The sequence below is a fragment of the Indicator indicator genome, chromosome 6 (genome assembly GCF_027791375.1).
Source record: "Indicator indicator isolate 239-I01 chromosome 6, UM_Iind_1.1, whole genome shotgun sequence".
Lineage (NCBI taxonomy): Eukaryota > Metazoa > Chordata > Aves > Piciformes > Indicatoridae > Indicator > Indicator indicator.
The window spans coordinates 18,885,934-18,905,585 of record NC_072015.1 but is presented as its reverse complement, the minus strand read 5'-3'; the positions used below and the strand labels follow the sequence as shown (position 1 = coordinate 18,905,585).

General features: G+C 44.5%; 1 protein-coding gene across 1 annotated transcript; it reads left to right on the top strand.

Annotated features, from left to right (window-relative positions):
* Window positions 1-3,718: 3,718 nt before the first annotated feature.
* On the top strand, window positions 3,719-16,613 carry OTULINL (OTU deubiquitinase with linear linkage specificity like). The gene is made up of 7 exons (XM_054381900.1): window positions 3,719-3,870; window positions 3,978-4,009; window positions 4,137-4,228; window positions 10,756-10,905; window positions 11,689-11,817; window positions 14,978-15,250; window positions 16,434-16,613. The coding sequence occupies exons 1-7, from the start codon at window positions 3,791-3,793 to the stop codon at window positions 16,611-16,613; spliced, it is 936 nt and encodes a 311-aa protein (XP_054237875.1). The 5' UTR covers window positions 3,719-3,790.
* The last annotated feature ends 3,039 nt before the right edge of the window (window positions 16,614-19,652 follow it).

The window sequence follows — 19,652 nt, the reverse complement described above, 5'->3', positions numbered from 1 at the left end:
AGGAGGGAGAAGGAGGGGTATAGGGTGGGCAGCAGAAGGGTTGGAACAGAGGGATCCCGAATTCTATCTCTGTCTTTAAAGGAGGGGATATCTGCTTTTCAGGAACTACAAACACAGTGTTATATGACAGGAATATGAAGCTTGGCCACTTTATGGTAGCAAGTACTGTGTCCTGCTTTCAGTACCAAAAAGGCTGTGATGAGGAATGTCCTGAAAAGAAGTCATGCAGTCAGCTTTTTATTTTGGAAGACTCTGTTATCTTCTTGATGACCTTGTTACAACAAGGGCAGAAAAAACTAAAAGGGTGAATGTGCCATCGGACACAGTGGAATGTTGGATTGTGCTCCACTGCTGTATGCAGTGCTTCTAGCTAGGTCCAAAGCTGATCTCTTACATTTCATATTTCGTCAGTTGCACATTTAAGGTGGCAGCCTCCAAAAGATTTGTGAGGGAGTCATATGTGGAGCTAATCCTTCAGAGACCCTTCTTGACTTACTTATGAAAGAAGCAGATATTGCAGGTGTCATACTCATCCTTTTTTCTGGTCTTTTTAGATTACTTTTTTCCTATGTCTGTCTCTCCTGCTGGCTTTGGGGGTGGAGGGTAAAAGCTTAGGGTTTGACACTAGCAGGAAGTTGATGTGGCATGAACAAAACCCCATAGCGTACTGTATGCATTGTAAGATAAACACTGCTATCGGATCCTACTTCAGTGCTGTTCAACCTCTGTTCACCTAGATTTCTGCTAGGAGCTGTGTTAGAAATCTCAGGGCTCTCTTTCCCTATGTGGGGTAAGACTCAGGCCTCCCTCTCCTCACTAATGCTTGCAGTATGCCTTCAAAAAGATGTAAGCACAGCAGTTGTTCACAGCACTAATAGGTTGTCACTGTCTCCTGAGGAACAGGATTAATTATGCCTATGGATTGGGTATAAAAATCTGTGGGTAATTTACGCCCACCACCAGTGTGTTATTAATTTAATTGCTCTTCGATTTCTGAAGGATTTTGGAAGAAGGAGGGAGGTGGTAGAAAGGCCTATTTTAAGATGCCCTCTTCTTTAATTCATGTCTTGTTCATCATGTATTTTTACCATCAGCACTTTGTGATTCAACTGCCATTTCTAAATGCCATTTACTTGACCAAAAAAAAAGTAATTACATTTCTAAGTGTGGTATAAACACTGAAAGTAGTAACTGAATGACAAAGTACTGTTTGAAGCTCAGCTTTCCCATGACTGGAGGGAAAAATCTACAAAGTCTAGGGTATGCTGTAATACAAGTGTAGCAAAAATACTCAAAATCACTTGCTTGCAGGTTTTCCCATCTCCCATTAGGCTTTTTGTTAGGGAAAAATACCCCCATATTAAATAGAAATGGTTGAACAATGTTTGATTATCTCTTGTTCTCTGACATCAATTTGTGCTTTTGATTGAAATCAGTCAGTGCTTCCCAGCACTCCTTGAAGAACAATTGCTCATATGCCTTGAGAGGGGGTTTGATGGACTGCAGTAGGTCTTTTTTTCAGGAATAATACCATCAAAAGCTTTTCAGAAGATTACTAGGTTCAGCTCAGAAGCTGATAGAGACCTCGCATCCATTTGCCTGTAAAAGGCAAAAGGGGGTAAGGAAGAAATGTTGTGTTCACATGTATTTATAGCATTTCATAAAGCAAAGTTTGTAATTGTAACAGATGGACAGGCTTTCACTTTTTCTAGTCTCAGTTTGTTCAAAATCAAAAGAAGGGTCATACATTCATTGTAAGTTATAAAGCAAAAGTCTGCTGCATCTTCCTTTTGATACACTGTATGTTTATATTGCTGTTAATACATTTCATTTGAATCATCATTGGTTTTCATACACCAGTATGGCAATGTAAATCCAAAAGTCACTGATCCATGGGTTGTACATCATTTGTAAGTGTTCAGGGTCCATTATAGTTTGCAGAAGGTTCAGTAATTTACAGTCTACTGAGGTTTGTCCTAAAGAAGAGAGAGAAAAAATGGAGGTGGGTTGATTCTGCCAGGACTGTCTTCTGTTACTAATTCTGCATTGTTGTTCTCTAGGTAGCAATTTGAGTGCTTATTGAGAATGTGCCTATTGGTGTCCCATCAGCTGTAAGTGTGTGTGTGCTGTACATGGGAGTGTCATGGTGTTTCCATGAGCTATGCCATTTTCAAACCTTTGAGCTGCCTGTTACTTGGCATCACTAATAGATGTTTCCTACAGCTTCAGATTTTTTGTAGTTTTGGTTATGTGTGAATGCATCTCTTGTTTTTCCCTACTGAGAGTGTGCAGGTGTAACCTCTGGTTGTGCCAGCTATGTATACATTAGTGCTGCCTAAGAGTAGAAGCTGGCAGAAGATCCATCTGTTGTATGTTCACAGCATACAGATTTTGTGTAAATGGGAACTAGCACCCCAAAAGCTTCTATGATTACCTCTTTCAAGTTTATTAACACCTTTTCATTTATGGCTTTTAACCTGCCTTTTGCTCATGGGAGAGGTGGGTTATGGGTCTTGTCTCCAGACAATTTGCATATGATATCCTGTAATAAAACTTCTTCAAACAACAGAATACTGGAAAAGGCTAAATATCAGCAGTGTTCTATATACATGCAGCAGTGCTTGTGAAAATGTAGGTGTAGCTTTTATCTCCTTGCCAAGGTTGGGATTCATATGTAACTCTTCAACTGCATAGTTGTCCACAGTACACAGGCTTAACTTCTTGGAAAGCTTAAGCCCCTCTTACCTTTCCTATTAAAGCCAGAAGGGGCAAACATTCAGCTGACATAAAGCTGTGCTGAAAGATTAATGCCTTTTGTGGACACTCTGCAGAAGCACCTCTTCAGCCTTCTGATGGGGATTCCTTTATATAAAGTTGAATTCTCTTAAAGTTTTGTACTAAATCAATAAATAAGTTAATAATAGAGCAGGTGTTGATCACAGACAATGGGAAATTCCTCAGCTGGAGGATAAATTTCTCACTTAGGGAACAGATACTTCCTTTGTCAACTATTCAGTCTCCAGGCCCACTCTCAAAGCTAAGTTTTCTTATCAACAAAAGACAACCAAAACCTTTCTATCTCTGCCTGTAATGACAAGAGAATGACAGAAACATACCCTGGTATATGTCTGTGAAGAAAAGTGAGAGGCCCCCCCTTTGTGATGATCTCTTGAGCTTTCTCTGAAGTTTTAAATCAACCCTAAACTTACCCAAATTGAGTCCGGAATGTTCTGTTAATTCCCTAGGCAGTTGCATGACGCTTTGCTAACATTGCTTTATATGGTCTATTTGTGGACTACAACTTCCAGGAGTCCCTGGTCTTTAGAACTTTGACTTAGTGACAAAATAATGGTGGCACAGTTGTGTGGATCAGGACATGCTGAAGCAAAAGAAAAGACAGTGAACTTTGTGGTTACTGAACTGTTGCTTTGATATCGATTTCCCTGTGACTCCATGGTAACGGTATATCTATAGCCTTCACCATGTGGAGGAAACCTTAGAAAAGTGAACTGTGTGCAGCAAACAAAAAAAAATATAAATTATACATGTAAATATATATAAAAATATGCTTGCCTTATTCATGTTTTGTGTGGAGCAATGTGGTACTTGGATGATTTTTCTTTTTGCAAGAAAACAAACAGAAACAAGTATTATAAAACAGTGGTAAGATTTTTTTTTTTTTCTCTCTCTCTCTTTTTATCCTGTTTTAGGAAAGCATGAGGTGTGGTCCTGGACAACAGCCACCAAGCAATTCTTGTGTCATGTGTGGGAAAAAGTGAAAGTGAAGCTAATGCTAAGCATGTCTTTCATCATTGTTGTTTTTTGCTATTGCAGAAGGCTATACTGCTTTTTAGCACAGCTAGTGAAACGGTAGGTTTTTATTATGCAGACTTTAATCCTCCATGCTGTTCCTTGTTTCAGTAAATATTTCCCTTTGATCACTCCTCTTTGACTCTGTTTTATCATTTGGATTTCAGGTGGAGCAACTACCTTCAGAGAAAACTCAGAAGTAATCTTTTTTGTTGTCCTTCCATATTCATTAATTCCCACATACCACCCCCACCCCCAACCCTGCAACTACCTTCTAGATGTAGAACAGCAGAAGGTAACTAATCTGTGAATTAATCTCAATTTAGGGAATCTCAGTGTGCTGGCAGAAGTTGATCTACTTGGTTATAGTGCAAGAGAATGGAAAGGAGAAACAAAGCAGGCCAAGCACATGAGGGAGGTAAGAACTAAATCTCAGTCTCCCCATGAGGATGGGAAAAAAGTACCTGGAAGCAGAATAGCACTGCCAGTGCAAGCATCTGCCACAGCTCCCTGAGCCTGCTATACCAGCTGGTCAAATGAAAAGCAAGAGGGACAGCATGAACATGGGTCTAAATAAAGACCACAGTAGAGCAGATCAAAATGTAGATCAGATTTTAGTCTTGCTTCTCTGAATTCCCCCCCATAGCACCAGTGACCTACACAACAGCTGTAACAGGAAAAGCCATCCCTGGTGCTGCAGCCAAAATAGCTTGGGTTCAGGTGCTGTCTTTTGGTCAGCCTTTGATTTAATGTAAAAACTCTCATTCCAAGAATAAATGAAGCATACCTGTTTCTCTTCCAAGCTCTGAAGGTCCATGTCACAGCAGCCAGTGCTTGGCAGCCTCCCTTAGCTGCTGAGGCTCTGTCTGGCTGCATCAGGTACAGCTGGGGACAGGCAGGGCAGGAGATCGCCTCTGACCTGTGCAAGGTTAGAAAGTTCTCAGGAGGTGTGGAGCTGATGTGCTTGATAGTGGCCACCCCCTGCTCTGTGTCCCAGCACTCTCTGGCTGAGGCACTTCTGCTCTGCCATCTTCCTGTATGTGAGGTGCTGCAAGCAGGGCACACATGGGCTCGTAACACCCAGCAATTCCTGCTGTCTCATACCACAGCAGCTAGGACTAACAAGCTACTGATCTCACAGTTAATGTCCTCATGTGGTCCTCAGCACCCCAGTCAGCCACTGAAGGGTGGCTGGAGACAGCCCTGGGCTGCATGGGGCAGTGGCAGCTTCTGCTACATGTGAACATCAGTTAATCCTCAGTGCTGTTCTTTTCCAATGTGCTTTTTTTTTTGGGGTCTTTATTTCATGGTTTTTACTTCTTTCCATGTTAAGGCTTTTAACGCTTTTTGGATGGGTTTGTTTCTTCCTGTTTTTTTTTTTTTCTCTTGTATCTTCAAGCTGGTTGCTGTGACCAAGACCAACTTAATAATTATACTTCTGCCTGAATTTGTATTTCTCCTACCTTACATCATTTTACCTGAAATAGTTTGTCACAGCTTAGTAAGTTTTCTTCATAACTGCAAGCCAAGGTGACAGAGATGTTCTGCATCAAACCAGGCTTTGGATCATGGGTAGCTGAACTTCTGAGCCAAGGACCTCCTAAATTCATGGTTCACTATTGCTCAACACACTATTTCTGTTAGGTCACCAATGTGTTTTTCAGCTGTGCACATTGTGTGTACAATTTTACACCTGATCAGCAGAAGTGGCATCTGTACTTCCCATAAAAGACGTGTTACTGCACGTGCAGTGAGCTGTTGGCAGCTATATTTTGGTGGCAATTAATGGAGGCAGCATGGCAAGGGACGTGGTGGGAGTAGTGGTGCCCTCCAAAGGACTCTGTCTAGTGCTTGAATTTGAAGTTGTGGTGAAGATGGGCTTTCAGGTACAGCATGTGTTTATGGCTCTCTTTCAAGTGTTAAGTCTTAGTTAGGAAGGGAGGCTCAAAGACCACAAGCCGAATCTTTACTTTTTTCATAAAACTTACAGCTAAAGTAGCTATGTTGATGGTAGAGTAATCAGCTAACTAACGGTGACACAATGTCCTACTGTCCTTATGATGTGGAATTGCAGACCAGCATAGGATGAATTTAGCACGAGGTCCTTGTTTCTGATTATCTGATGATGGTGGGAACAGTTTCCATAATATGCTGAGAGAGATGAAAGAGACATTGTGAGCAGGAAGTGCAGTAGTAATGAGAGACACCAGCTGGGCAGGAGATGCTGTAGTAATGAGAGACACCAACTGGGCAGGAGATGCTGTAGTAATGAGAGACACCAGCTGGGCAGGAGATGCTGTAGTAATGAGAGACACCAACTGGGCAGGAGATGCTGTAGTAATGAGAGACACCAACTGGGCAGGAGATGCTGTAGTAATGAGAGACACCAACTGGGCAGGAGATGCTGTAGTAATGAGAGACACCAGCTGGGCAGGAGATGCTGTAGTAATGAGAGACACCAACTGGGCAGGAGATGCTGTAGTAATGAGAGACACCAACTGGGCAGGAGATGCTGTAGTAATGAGAGACACCAACTGGGCAGGAGATGCTGTAGTAATGAGAGACACCAGCTGGGCAGGAGATGCTGTAGTAATGAGAGACACCAACTGGGCAGGAGATGCTGTAGTAATGAGAGACACCAGCTGGGCAGGAGATGCTGTAGTAATGAGAGACACCAACTGGGCAGGAGATGCTGTAGTAATGAGAGACACCAGCTGGGCAGGAGATGCTGTAGTAAAGAGACACCAGCTGGGCAGGAGATGCTGTAGTAATGAGAGACACCAACTGGGCAGGAGATGCTGTAGTAATGAGAGACACCAACTGGGCAGGAGATGCTGTAGTAATGAGAGACACCAACTGGGCAGGAGATGCTGTAGTAATGAGAGACAACAGCTGGGCAGGAGATGCTGTAGTAAAGAGAGACACCAAATGGGCAGGAGATGCTGTAGTAATGAGAGACACCAACTGGGCAGGAGATGCTGTAGTAATGAGAGACACCAACTGGGCAGGAGATGATGTAGTAAAGAGAGACACCAGCTGGGCAGGAGATGCTGTAGTAATGAGAGACACCAACTGGGCAGGAGATGCTGTAGTAATGAGAGACACCAACTGGGCAGGAGATGCTGTAGTAATGAGAGACACCAACTGGGCAGGAGATGCTGTAGTAAAGAGACACCAACTGGGCAGGAGATGATGTAGTAAAGAGAGACACCAACTGGGCAGGAGATGCTGTAGTAATGAGAGACACCAACTGGGCAGGAGATGCTGTAGTAATGAGAGACACCAACTGGGCAGGAGATGCTGTAGTAAAGAGAGACACCAACTGGGCAGGAGATGCTGTAGTAAAGAGACACCAACTGGGCAGGAGATGCTGTAGTAATGAGAGACACCAACTGGGCAGGAGATGCTGTAGTAAAGAGAGACACCAGCTGGGCAGGAGATGCTGTAGTAATGAGAGACACCAACTGGGCAGGAGATGATGTAGTAAAGAGAGACACCAACTGGGCAGGAGATGCTGTAGTAATGAGAGACACCAACTGGGCAGGAGATGCTGTAGTAAAGAGAGACACCAACTGGGCAGGAGATGCTGTAGTAAAGAGACACCAACTGGGCAGGAGATGCTGTAGTAATGAGAGACACCAACTGGGCAGGAGATGCTGTAGTAATGAGAGACACCAACTGGGCAGGAGATGCTGTAGTAAAGAGACACCAACTGGGCAGGAGATGCTGTAGTAATGAGAGACACCAACTGGGCAGGAGATGCTGTAGTAATGAGAGACACCAACTGGGCAGGAGATGCTGTAGTAATGAGAGACACCAACTGGGCAGGAGATGCTGTAGTAAAGAGAGACACCAACTGGGCAGGAGATGCTGTAGTAAAGAGACACCAACTGGGCAGGAGATGCTGTAGTAAAGAGAGACACCAACTGGGCAGGAGATGCTGTAGTAATGAGAGACACCAACTGGGCAGGAGATGCTGTAGTAAAGAGAGACACCAACTGGGCAGGAGATGCTGTAGTAATGAGAGACACCAACTGGGCAGGAGATGCTGTAGTAATGAGAGACACCAACTGGGCAGGAGATGCTGTAGTAATGAGAGACACCAGCTGGGCAGGAGATGCTGTAGTAAAGAGACACCAACTGGGCAGGAGATGCTGTAGTAAAGAGAGACACCAGCTGGGCAGGAGATGCTGTAGTAATGAGAGACACCAACTGGGCAGGAGATGCTGTAGTAAAGAGAGACACCAACTGGGCAGGAGATACTGTAGTAATGAGAGACACCAACTGGGCAGGAGATGCTGTAGTAAAGAGAGACACCAACTGGGCAGGAGATGCTGTAGTAAAGAGACACCAACTGGGCAGGAGATGCTGTAGTAATGAGAGACACCAACTGGGCAGGAGATGCTGTAGTAATGAGAGACACCAACTGGGCAGGAGATGCTGTAGTAATGAGAGACACCAACTGGGCAGGAGATGCTGTAGTAAAGAGAGACACCAGCTGGGCAGGAGATGCTGTAGTAAAGAGACACCAACTGGGCAGGAGATGCTGTAGTAATGAGAGACACCAACTGGGCAGGAGATGCTGTAGTAAAGAGAGACACCAACTGGGCAGGAGATGCTGTAGTAAAGAGACACCAACTGGGCAGGAGATGCTGTAGTAAAGAGACACCAACTGGGCAGGAGATGCTGTAGTAAAGAGACACCAACTGGGCAGGAGATGCTGTAGTAATGAGAGACACCAACTGGGCAGGAGATGCTGTAGTAATGAGAGACACCAACTGGGCAGGAGATGCTGTAGTAAAGAGACACCAACTGGGCAGGAGATGCTGTAGTAAAGAGACACCAACTGGGCAGGAGATGCTGTAGTAAAGAGACACCAACTGGGCAGGAGATGCTGTAGTAAAGAGACACCAACTGGCCATCTGCATTTTCAACAGCGATGGGGTTGATGTGGTGCCCAATGGCTGTTTCATGCATCAGCTCGCAGTGAGACTTTGGGAAGGGAAGCAATTCTTCTTGCTTTGGTTCTGAGTAGTGCACAGGACTTGCCTCAAAATGTTGCCTTCTAAATTCTGCTGTCCTCTGGGGCAGGAGACAGCGGGCATTTGTATCCAACAACCTTGCAAGAAGAACAAGAGGAAAATAATTATAATTGTGCCTACCTTGAGGAAGGGAAACTATATCAAAACAAGGAAGTATGCTGAAAAGAAGCTAAAAGACAGCTAAGAGTCTAGAGTATTCATGGTCAGCATATTTGACATATGTATAGATTTAGGTCATGGCACTGGAATCACAGAATACCAAGGACTTAAGAAAGGACAAAAGGAAGCTGATAAGGCTAAATGTCAGCATAGAGGAGTTACAAGAAAGAAAATACTTTTCAAAAAGCTGCAATTGTGTCCAAATGATGACCAGAGAAAGGATCCAACTTTGCCATGATAAATGCTGACAGCAATGTCAAAAGTATCCAGAACAACATATAAGGCCAAAAGTGTTTTGGAGGAACAATTGAAAAAAATATAGGAAAACTCTTAATAAACTCTTAATGAGTTTGCAAATGCATGACGCACAACAATCCTTTCAGAAAAAATCGTGTGCCTTCTAGATGATCAGAGCTGCTTCTTTATGTAGAGCAGCCAGTGGATGTCTGGTTCTATTGGATAGAAATTACCACAGTAAGGAGCATATTTTAGGATGAGGTTTCATGAGATCCTGAACCAGGCTGACTTGCTTGCAGTTAGCCTGGGGCGGTCCTTTGATTGAATTGTCTGTCCCTTTTCCTCACCTCATTCAAGCAACACAGCTTTTGTGCTGGCTCCTCTTCTCTTGGATGTGGTTCACCAAGAAGGTGAGCTGATAGAGCAGGCCATCCCAAAGGAAGATATTCCAAGCCACCTGATCTTGCTGAAGCAGCGTGAAGCTCCCCCGTCAGGTTGACTTCAGTAAGTTTACTGTCACAGCCAGACCAAAGAGGTAGTGGATGCTGTGCAGCTGAGAAAGGTGGAGTGGGGTGAGGAAGCAACCAAGATGAAAGAGGATCAGGAATTGAGACTATCTTCTTGCCCCTTTCAGGAAATAAACTCTAGGTCTCATGCAGCAGCCTGTAGAACTGTAGAGTCATTTTTCTAATCTCCACTACTTTATTGCTCTGAGTTACCTCAGCAAGGGCTCAGAGGTAATGGAGAGGAAATGGAGCATGTAGGTGGAAGAGGGGATGTCCACTTCAGCACAGAGCTGCCAGGTGTGCTCGGTCTCAGGTCACTGTTGTATGATGGATTCAGGTAAGTGAAAGGAGATGGTTTATGCCAAAAAAACTTCTCTCCAGATGCCCATTCATGCCCTTTTGCTGCTCCGTGCCATCTGTCAGCACAAGTTGTGAAGTGGTCGAAGCTCAAGCTATTACATCGAAGAAGCCTTTGCTGACCTGCTTTGATGCACCTGCCCATGTGAATGTTTATGCTAGCAACAGTACAGACTTGAGCAGGTCATTGGGTTTGGAGAGAGTGCAGTATCACTTTTAAGAGTCAGTTCCAGTTGTGTATATAAAACTTAAAAATATGTTCCCATATTCTCCTAGTTCCCTCTACTGAGTATTTTGGAGTGTCCAGCAATGGGGCAGGGGGGAATGGTTTGAAGCTGAGGGACAGCAGGGTTAGACTGGATCTTGGGAAGAAGCTCTTCATTATGGGGGTGGTGGGACTCTAGGATGGGTTGCCCAGGGAGGCTGTGGATCCATCTTCCCTGGGGGTGTTCAGGGCTGGGTTGGATGGCACCTTGGGCAGATGAGTCTAGTTGAGACGTGTCCCTGCCCATGGCAGGGGGTTTGGAGTAGATGATCTCTGGGGTCCCTTCCAACCTGAGCCATTCTAGGAGAATTGGACTGCAATCAACAGGGGTTTTGCAAAAGATTAGGAATTTTTATTGCTGAAGTTTTTTGGTCTCTAGGCATATGAAGAATTGTTTTGGAGCTGTCATATCAAATACCTGCGACAAGTCAAGAAGGACAACTATAGTGTACTAAGAGCAGTCCTTTTTCAGATATTCAGTCAAGGCATTCCTTTTCCATCATGGATGAAGGAGAGAGATATATTGAAGGTAAAAATAATTTCCTAAATGAACATGATTCAAGTAACCTTGCACCACAGAAAAAAGCTTTGTGCAATGTGAAACTGATGGGTCTGCTGTAGAAGTAGAGTATAATTATTATCAGAATTTAAAGAGTTTTTCAAACTCTTTGAACTGCACTTAATTGAAAAGGTGTCCCTGAGGTAAGGATACTAATGTGAACAGGACTCTAAATGGTAAAATGTTTGAATAAAAAAAATAAAAAAAGGCAGATGGGTAAATGTTACTGCCACCCTATATGTCACTCTATTAATGCAGAAGGATATTTAAATTCATGTCCACATCTGTCCGAAGTCCAGTAGCTCTCTTGAAAGTTGCTGAGCATGCTGCTGAAGCAGCAGGAATGCTACCCTGGGCTCCAGGAGCTCCAACAGGACGCAGCAGCAAGAAGGTGGGGAGCTGTGGCTGCTGCCTGTCAGGGGGTGTGTATGCAAACTGGAAGGCATCTCTAATCCTAAATCCCTCACTGAATTTGGATGTGTCTGGCTTTTCCAGAGTGTGGGTTACATACTTTGCTTAGAGCATGTTTTCTTTTCTGGCTGACCCTGGTTTAGAAGGCAGCCAAATGGAGCCTCCTTCTTTATTTTGAGGCTCACTTTTTTGTTTTTGTTTTGTTTTGTTTGTTTGTTTGAAGTGTATAACCAGAGGATAGAACCACATTGTAAAATAAAATGTGTGTAGACAAGTTTATATAACTTTATCTTCTATTTCTTGTTACAGTTATGATTTGCTTTTTTTATTTTCTCCCTTCAGCTCCCTGAAAAGCTTTTGTATTCTCAAGGTTGCAACTGGATTCAGCAGTACAGTTTTGGGCCAGAAAGATACACAGGTCCCAATGCCTTTGGTAAACTGCGCAAATGTATGGAGGCATTAAAGGCAAATGTGAGTATTTAGTAAATGGTTGGATGAGATAAAAGCACTGAGAAATGAGTTAAGAGTTACAGAACTGTTCCTGGTTTCATATTTCTCTGGCAGTCAGCATCCCTGTCAGGTTCAGAGTGCTGAGCTGCTGGGAAGTCCATCACCCTCTCTGGCAGGGGAATCCAGCTTTTGAGGACACACTAGGCTAAGTACTTGAGAGTCCCCCTGCAAAATAAGGGAGGCTGTCCTCCCCACAGCTTTTATTGTATGGCTACTTATCCTTGCCATCAAGTGGCTCCTTCTGTAGCAAGTAATTTCAATGAAAAGTAAGAACATGCTGTATGAGATCTTTCCCTTCCCAGATGGGAGGGAACAAATGAACAGTTAATTTTCTTTTCAAACGATATTTATCCAATTTTACTGTCGTTTCTTTTTGTAAGTTGAAATGTTTGATTACAAAGACTTGGCAGCCTCACTGCCCCCTTTGATTAGCATAGCTAGATTACCTGCATTTCCAATGAGAAGTATAACTCTCATTTACATAATTGAAACTTGGGGAGATTTAGTAGAATCATAGAATCATTAGGGTTGGGAAAGACCTTTAAGATCAGTGAGTCCAACCATAACCCAGCTACCATGACCACTAAACAATATCCTGAAGTGCCACATCTACAAGCTGCTTGAACACCTCCAGGGATGGAAACTCCACCACATCCCTGGGCAGCCTGTTCCAATACCTCACCACTGTCTCAGTAAAGAAGGTTTTCCTAATATCCAATCTAAACCTCCCCTGGCACAACTTAAGCCCATTTCCTCTTGTCCTATTGCTTAGTTACTTGTGAGATGAGACCAACACCTGCCTCACTGCAACCTCCTTTCAGGTAGCTGGAGAGAGCAATAAGATCTCCCTTTAGCCTTCTCCAGACTAAGCAATCACAGTTCCCTCAGCAATCCTCATATGACATGCCCTCCAAACTTCTCACCAGCTTCACTGCCCTTCTCTGGATGTCCTCCAGGACCTCAATGTCTGTCTTATTCTGTAGCACCCAGAACTGAATACAGTACTCAAGCTATGGCCTCATCAGGGCCAAGTACAGTGGCATGATCACTTCCCTATTCCTGCTGGACACACTGTTCTTGATACAGGTCAGGATGCTCTCGGCCTTCTTGGCCACCTGGGCACACTGCTGGCTTATGTTCCGGTGGCTGTCCACTAGCACCCCCAGATCCTTTTCCGCCAGGCTGCTTTCCAGCCACTCTTCCCCAAGCTGGTAGTGTTGCTTGGGGCTGTTGTGATCCAAGTGCAGGACCCGGCACTTGGTCTTGTTAAACCTCATCCCACTGGCCTCAGCCTGCTGATGTAACCTGTCCAGATCTCTCTGCAGTGCCTTCCTACCCTTGAGCAGATCAACACTCCCACTCAATCTAGTGTCTTCTGCAAACTTGCTGAGGGTGCACTCAGTTTCCTCATCCAAATCATTGATGAAGATGTTAAACAGAACCGGTCCCAGTTCCAAGCCCTGGGGGACACCACTTGTGACTGGCCGCCAACTGGATCTAACTCCACTTACCACAACTCTTTGGGCCCAGCTGTCCAGCTAGTTTCTAATCCAGCAAAGCATACATCTGCCTATGCCATGGGCTGCAAGATTCTCAAGGAGAATGCTGTGGGAGATGGTGTCAAAGGCTTTACTGAAATCTAGGTGACAATATCCACAGTCTTCTCCCTCATCCACTATGTAGGTCAGCTGGTCATAGAAGGAGTTCAGGTTTGTCAAGCAGGACCTGCCTTTCATGAAGCCATGCTGGCTGGGCCTGTTCCCACCATTATCCTCCATTTGCTGTATGAGCACACCTAAGAAGAGCCACTCCATAATTTTCCCTGTACCAAGGTCAGGCTGACAGGCCTGTAGTTCCCTGGATCTTCATTTCAGACCGTTTTGTAGCTAGATCCTCCTTTTGGCCCTTTTGCAGTACCCCCAAAGCCTCCCTCTATCATATTAACAGCACCACTCAGCTTGGTGTCATCTGCAAACTTACTGGTGTAATCAATCCTGCTGTCTATATCACTGGTCCCAATACAGACCCCTGAGGGACACCACTTGTCACCAGTCTCCATCTGGACTTTGAGCCATTGACTGCTACCCTCTGGATGCAACCATCCAGCCAATTCCTTGTCCACTGAACAGTCATTCCTTGTCCACTGAACAGTCCACCCATCAAATGCATATCTCTCTAACTTGGCGAGTTTGATGTTGTGGGGGACCATGCCAGAGGCCTTGCAGAAGTCCAGATAGATTACCTCCGTAAGCTGTCCCTTGGCCACAGGGATGCAGGATTTGCCCTTAATAAAGCCATGCTGGCTGTCTTTGATCACCTCCCTGACCTCCATGTGTCTTATCAGAGCTTCTAGGAGAAGCTAGATCTCTTGCATTCTATGGAACATAAAAGATCTGCCAGCTCTGTTCTGCACCCTTGTCTCTGAGGATTATTTCATAGGGTGTCCTACTGACTAATGGCCTGAAGAGCTGGGAGTTTGCTTTTCTGAAATTTAGGGTCTTGACTCTGCTCCTTGAGTGATTTGTGTCCCTTAGTACTGCAACTTCCACCAGTGCATGATCACTGCAGCCCTGGCTGCCTCCAATCTTGACATCCCTGATGAGCTTTCCTGCATTGGTGACCAACAGACTCAGCATTGCATCCCCTCGAATAGAGGTGTCCATTTCTTGTCTCAGGAAGTTATAGTCAAGGAGCCTCCTGGATTGCCTACAGCTAACCTTTGCCTATGCCTTACTGTGCATGTCTGATGGACCCACACAGATCTTCTATAACTTTCTGAGGTCCTCTTGGTGGCTATGCTCCTTTCAGACAGTGATTTTCTACAGTGGTGGTGGGTGGGTGGATTTTGTATAGGGAAGTTACAGTTGCTTTCCCATAGACTGTCAATAGCATCTAGATCCTTACAGCTGTCTGTACCAAATAGGTTCAGCTAGATAAACAAAAACTGAAATGTGTGAGGCTTCAAATTTTACTGCAGATCTGAAAGAGCCACCTGTTCATCTGCACCACCATTTGGCCAAAATAATGGTATAGTACAAACTGGCAATTGTTCCTGTTTTGGAATCTTTTGTATTAAATATAATTCTTAATAATTTGATTAATATTCTTCTGTGCTTTCCAGTGGGCTGAAATAAGTGCTACTAAAGATCATGAAGAAAGAGGAAACATGTGTAATATACTATTTTCTGATGAGAGCAAGGAGTACAAACTATATGAGGCCATAAAATTCATGATGCTCTATGAAGTTGTTGAAGCCTATGAGCAGATAAAAAACAGGGGAGAACCTGTACACAACCTTTTTAGCCTTCTCCTTGCTCGGGATTCATCGTCTGACCCTTTGAGCTTCATGATGAATCATCTGAACTCCATAGGTGACTCTATTTGCCTAGACCAGGTAATGATATAAATTAAAAATAAATCACAAACCTTACTCTATCTCTGTCAATATATCATACATCATCTGTGAAAGTTGGGCCCATTTTTTTTTGTCCTTTAGGATGTGGAGAAGTGGACTGAGGAGAGTCATTTATCTTCAGGGAGAAAAAAACTAGTAGAGTAAAATGGGCCCAGTAAAATGTTCTGCTGGGCCAGAAATAAATGTTGCAGGCTATCAGTGAGACCTAGTTTGGAACAACAATGCCTTTGATATGTAAAATAATTTAGATTATGTAGATTTGAGCTCTTGTTTTGCTCTTGCTATCTCTTCCACCATGCCAACACTTCTATCATCTACCAAACTCTTTTTTTAACCCTTTGGTTCCTATTGGATCTAATGTCTGGTAAGAGTAAGCAATGACAACTCTTATATTAAGAGTTCACATTTGTATGTTAAGGGCTTGGGCTTTTTCAACTTCATATTTAGTGAGGAGTTAGGTACAAACATCTAAGATGCACACTGCCACTCTGGAAATAGTTTTGCTTTTCAATGAGTGAGATTATTTTTTATAATAAATTTTAGTTATCAAGCTAAACGTTACATGTTGCAGTCATCGTCAGGAGCAATTTGATTATGATTGGACAAGTTCTGCACTGTCTGACTGTGTCCAAGGATATGAGCTTTTACAAATGCTTTTACAAAGCATTTTTCCAGATTAAGCAATCTTTGCAAGAAGTTTTAATGAAAATGCCAGTTCTTAAGTTTCATATACATGAAGTACAAGGAATGTTTGTTCCTTTTACTATTGTATTTCCCTCATCTAGAAAGTGATCACAAGGAGACAGTCTTCCCATTTTCCAAGGTAAATCTATCTTTTAATAATTGATAATCCCTTCTTGCTACTCACTAAGATTTCTGAGGTAACTTTAGGAACAGGTTAGGTATTGTGACAGGTGAAAGAGGGATGTTTCCAAAGTATCAAGCATTAACCAGAATATCTTCTTCATACAGAGCACTGGAAGGACTGTTGGAATATTGAGAATACCCTCACACTTTTAATTTTGTACTGCACTTAAAAAAGGGCCGCTTTTATTCCTTGTCTCTTGTTTTGAAGATAGATGATTTGCCTTGATTTGGATTATTTTCAGTTCAGTTTTCTAAGTCTAGAAATAAATGCCTTACAGACTTCTTTCATCTTCAGGTTGAACTGTTTCTTCTTGGATACTTACTTGAAGTAAAGATAAGAGTTCACAGACTGCATAGGTTTAATACTGAGGAATTTCAAGTGAACTATCCAGATGAATACCGAAGGGAATGGAATGAGATTTCTCTCCTGACTGAGGATGACCACTACTATCACATCCCCCTTTGCAGAACATGAAGGACCAGTGACTCTTTTTTTCCTTTGTGTGTATGTGTATATATATATATATATATATATATATATATATATATATATATAAAAGAGAGAGAGAGCAAGTGACCAGTTGGCAGCAGTAAGATTATGAGAATGCTCAAGGATTACATAATTATTCATGGATTTATTGTGTAAACATTTGATTTCCCATTGCAGCTCAATTCACCATCAGTCAGGCATTAAAAACATAATACTGTCTAGGGGATAAAATGTCGAATTTTGAGGATTGTCAAACAAAAAAGATTGAACTGCATGACAAGAAAGCAAAGGTAATTCTGGATTTTCTATTGCTAGCCTAAGTGTTTATTCTGATATCCTAAAGCCATTACTACTGTTCCCTTGTCTGTCTTTAGGGAGGATGAATCTCAGGGGAAGTAACTTCCAGGGCTCTGCAGTTTTTACTCTAGGTTGTTAAACTTGCATTGACTTGGAGCTGCCTAGGATGGGAGCATGTAAACTGGGGCCTCTGCACAGGTGCTTCAAACCCTGTTTGGCCTTCCCTTGTTGCTGGAATGCCTACCTCCAGCTATAGGTAGAGCAGCTACAGGCTTTACTTAGTTAGATACATCTGTACTTAGTGCTGATACCTGAAGGGAAGAACAGCCAACACATAGAGGAATACTGTGCTAGGTGAGCAGAATATCTGCATTGTAACTGAGGAAGGTACAAAAGCTGTCTCAAAGCTAAAAAGGGCAGTATTAATAAGTAAGGTGCAATAGCATCAGACCCGGTTGCTGTAAATCCTTTAAAGGGCTGATTGCAGCTTTACCTGCCAAGTTTTCCTTTGCAATTTGTCAGAAAAACCTGCGCACAGAATACATTCACATACAATGCATTTTCATAAAATACTAATTTTTATGTATTACATTAATTTAACAGTGTATACATGTTTTATCCTCTGAGTATATATAACTCTCCTTGAATAAGATTGCTATCGATGTTTGAAGAAGTCTGTCTGGGGCAACTAAATTATATTTACCTTATTACATAGAACATTTTACCCAGTTCTATTTCCTAAAAGAAATGTTTTGATTATTTTGAAGAAATGTTAAAATGGTATGTCAGATCTACCAAAATATTTGTGAAAATCTTATAATCCCACAGTCATACAGTTGTATTGAAGAAAGTGGATTTATTAAGAAACAAAGTCACTTCTTTCCTTATCATACAGGCTGTCACTATCTGTTTACATAATTTTACAGAGATGGGCCATTCTCAGGCTATACCTTCCTGATATAAATTGGCTTTCCCTGTGTGGCTTCATATTATATGCAGCAATTTGAGTGTTTCCATTCATGATCATCATTTATGATATCAACTTGTCACAGCCTTGTAAAGTTATTGATCTGTTGATTAAATGGAGCTACTAATGGATGTTGATCAGTAGATGTTGGTCAGTCATGTTCTTTCACTCAACTGATGCACAGTGCTCACTGTTCTCCTATCTCTAACAACCGTTTCCAGCTGTCAGTCTGCCAGACTGGAACCCTGTTTACTTGCTAGTTGTTAGTTGCTGAGTGGCCTATCCACTCTGTAGCTTCTTTTAAGGCAGCATAGGAGTCAGTGTAGGTATGGTCAGCACCATATTGTACTGTTAGTAGGACTGCCCTAAGTTCCCTTACTTGTGCACTCCCTTGACCTATTTCACTTAGCCTTTCTCCTATGGCCACATCAGCGAAACATACCCCTTTAAGTTTGCCACCATCTTTCTATTGAGTGTAATTGTCGGCAGTGCAGTCGTGCAGCGGCGTGTGCCGCCCTGTCAGTGCTCAGTGCTGCCACCGTGTGTGCGCTTGTCGGTAGCGCAGCGGCGTGTGCCGCCCTGTCAGTGCTCCGTGCTGACTGCGTCGATTCTAAGTGCGCTGAAGGCTTGAAATGCCTTGAAAATTCTTCGGGGAGAGAGGGGAAAGGAGGAGAGAGAGTAAGACGCTATCGTTGCTATGGATTCGGCGCATGCGCCGTAGCACGGATCTGTCAGTGCGCATGCGTCAGAGTCGCGATCGTTGCCATGGGGTCAGCGCATGCGCCGTAGCATGAGTCTGTCAATGCGCGTGCGCCACAGGCTCCGGGAGCTTCAGCCCACTCTGCCCTGGAATCTAAACGCCAGCTGGTGGCATCTAAAGCGGTTTAGAGGATGACAAAGCGGGGCTGGGGACATGCACACGAATCTCGGAGCACCAAGATGCCGTGGCCCCTCAACGAGATGGCACCGCCTTCCGGGAGATGGTACCGCCCTTCCCGAAGATGGCGTCGGCCCTCCTCACGTCGGCCTCGTCCCCATGACGTCGGCTCCGCCCCCACGATGTCTGCTCCCTTCTCTCCGGGACGGCTCGGTCCTCATCAGCGCTGCACGTGCCGGCCCGTTCTGGCCACCGGCCGCCCTGTGGCCTTTGTTCTCTCTGCTGTGCATCAGGTCAGTGCCAGCCTCTGCTGCTCTCTGGGGTTGTTGTGTGGTAGCTACAGGACTGCGCCCTGGCCCTGTTTATGGATGGGTTCCTGGAGCTATCGGCGAGTTCCCGGAGCCGGGACCGTCTGGATCCGCCGGGGTGGGGCGGAGGGGGGTGAGGGGATGAGGGGGTGGGGAAGGCGAGAAGCGGCAGCAGGAGGCAAGCGTGGGCGGGCGGGGCAAGCGAGGTAAGCGGGGGTCGGCGGGCCAGCGGCGCGGCTCGGCTCGTTTCGGCTCCGCTCCTTTCGGCGCGGCTCGGCTCGTCTCGACTCCCCTCCTTTCGGCACGGCACGGTTCAGCACGGCTCGCCCCTCCCCCCTCCTCGTCCCGCCCCCCGCTCCTTCCCGTCCCGCCCTCTCCCTCCTTCCCGTCCCGCCCTCTCCCTCCTTCCCGTCCCGCCCTCTCCCTCCTTCCCGTCCCGCCCCCTCCCTCCTTCCCGTGCCGCCTCTCCCCTCGGCTCTGTTCGCCTCATCTTCCCTCCTCTCGGCTCGGCTGAGGTCGGGTCCTTTTGGAACCCGAGTCCGTGTGTTCTGCAGCAGTTGCAGCACTGTGCCTCG

Excerpts from the sequence above, each read along its gene's own strand:
- OTULINL (XM_054381900.1), top strand. The coding sequence starts at position 3,791 with ATGCTAAGCATGTCTTTCATCATTGTTGTTTTTTGCTATTGCAGAAGG. Across the intron at positions 11,818-14,977 it reads TGGAGGCATTAAAGGCAAAT|TGGGCTGAAATAAGTGCTAC; the intron begins GTGAGTATTTAG and ends TGTGCTTTCCAG. Across the intron at positions 15,251-16,433 it reads ACTCTATTTGCCTAGACCAG|GTTGAACTGTTTCTTCTTGG; the intron begins GTAATGATATAA and ends TTTCATCTTCAG.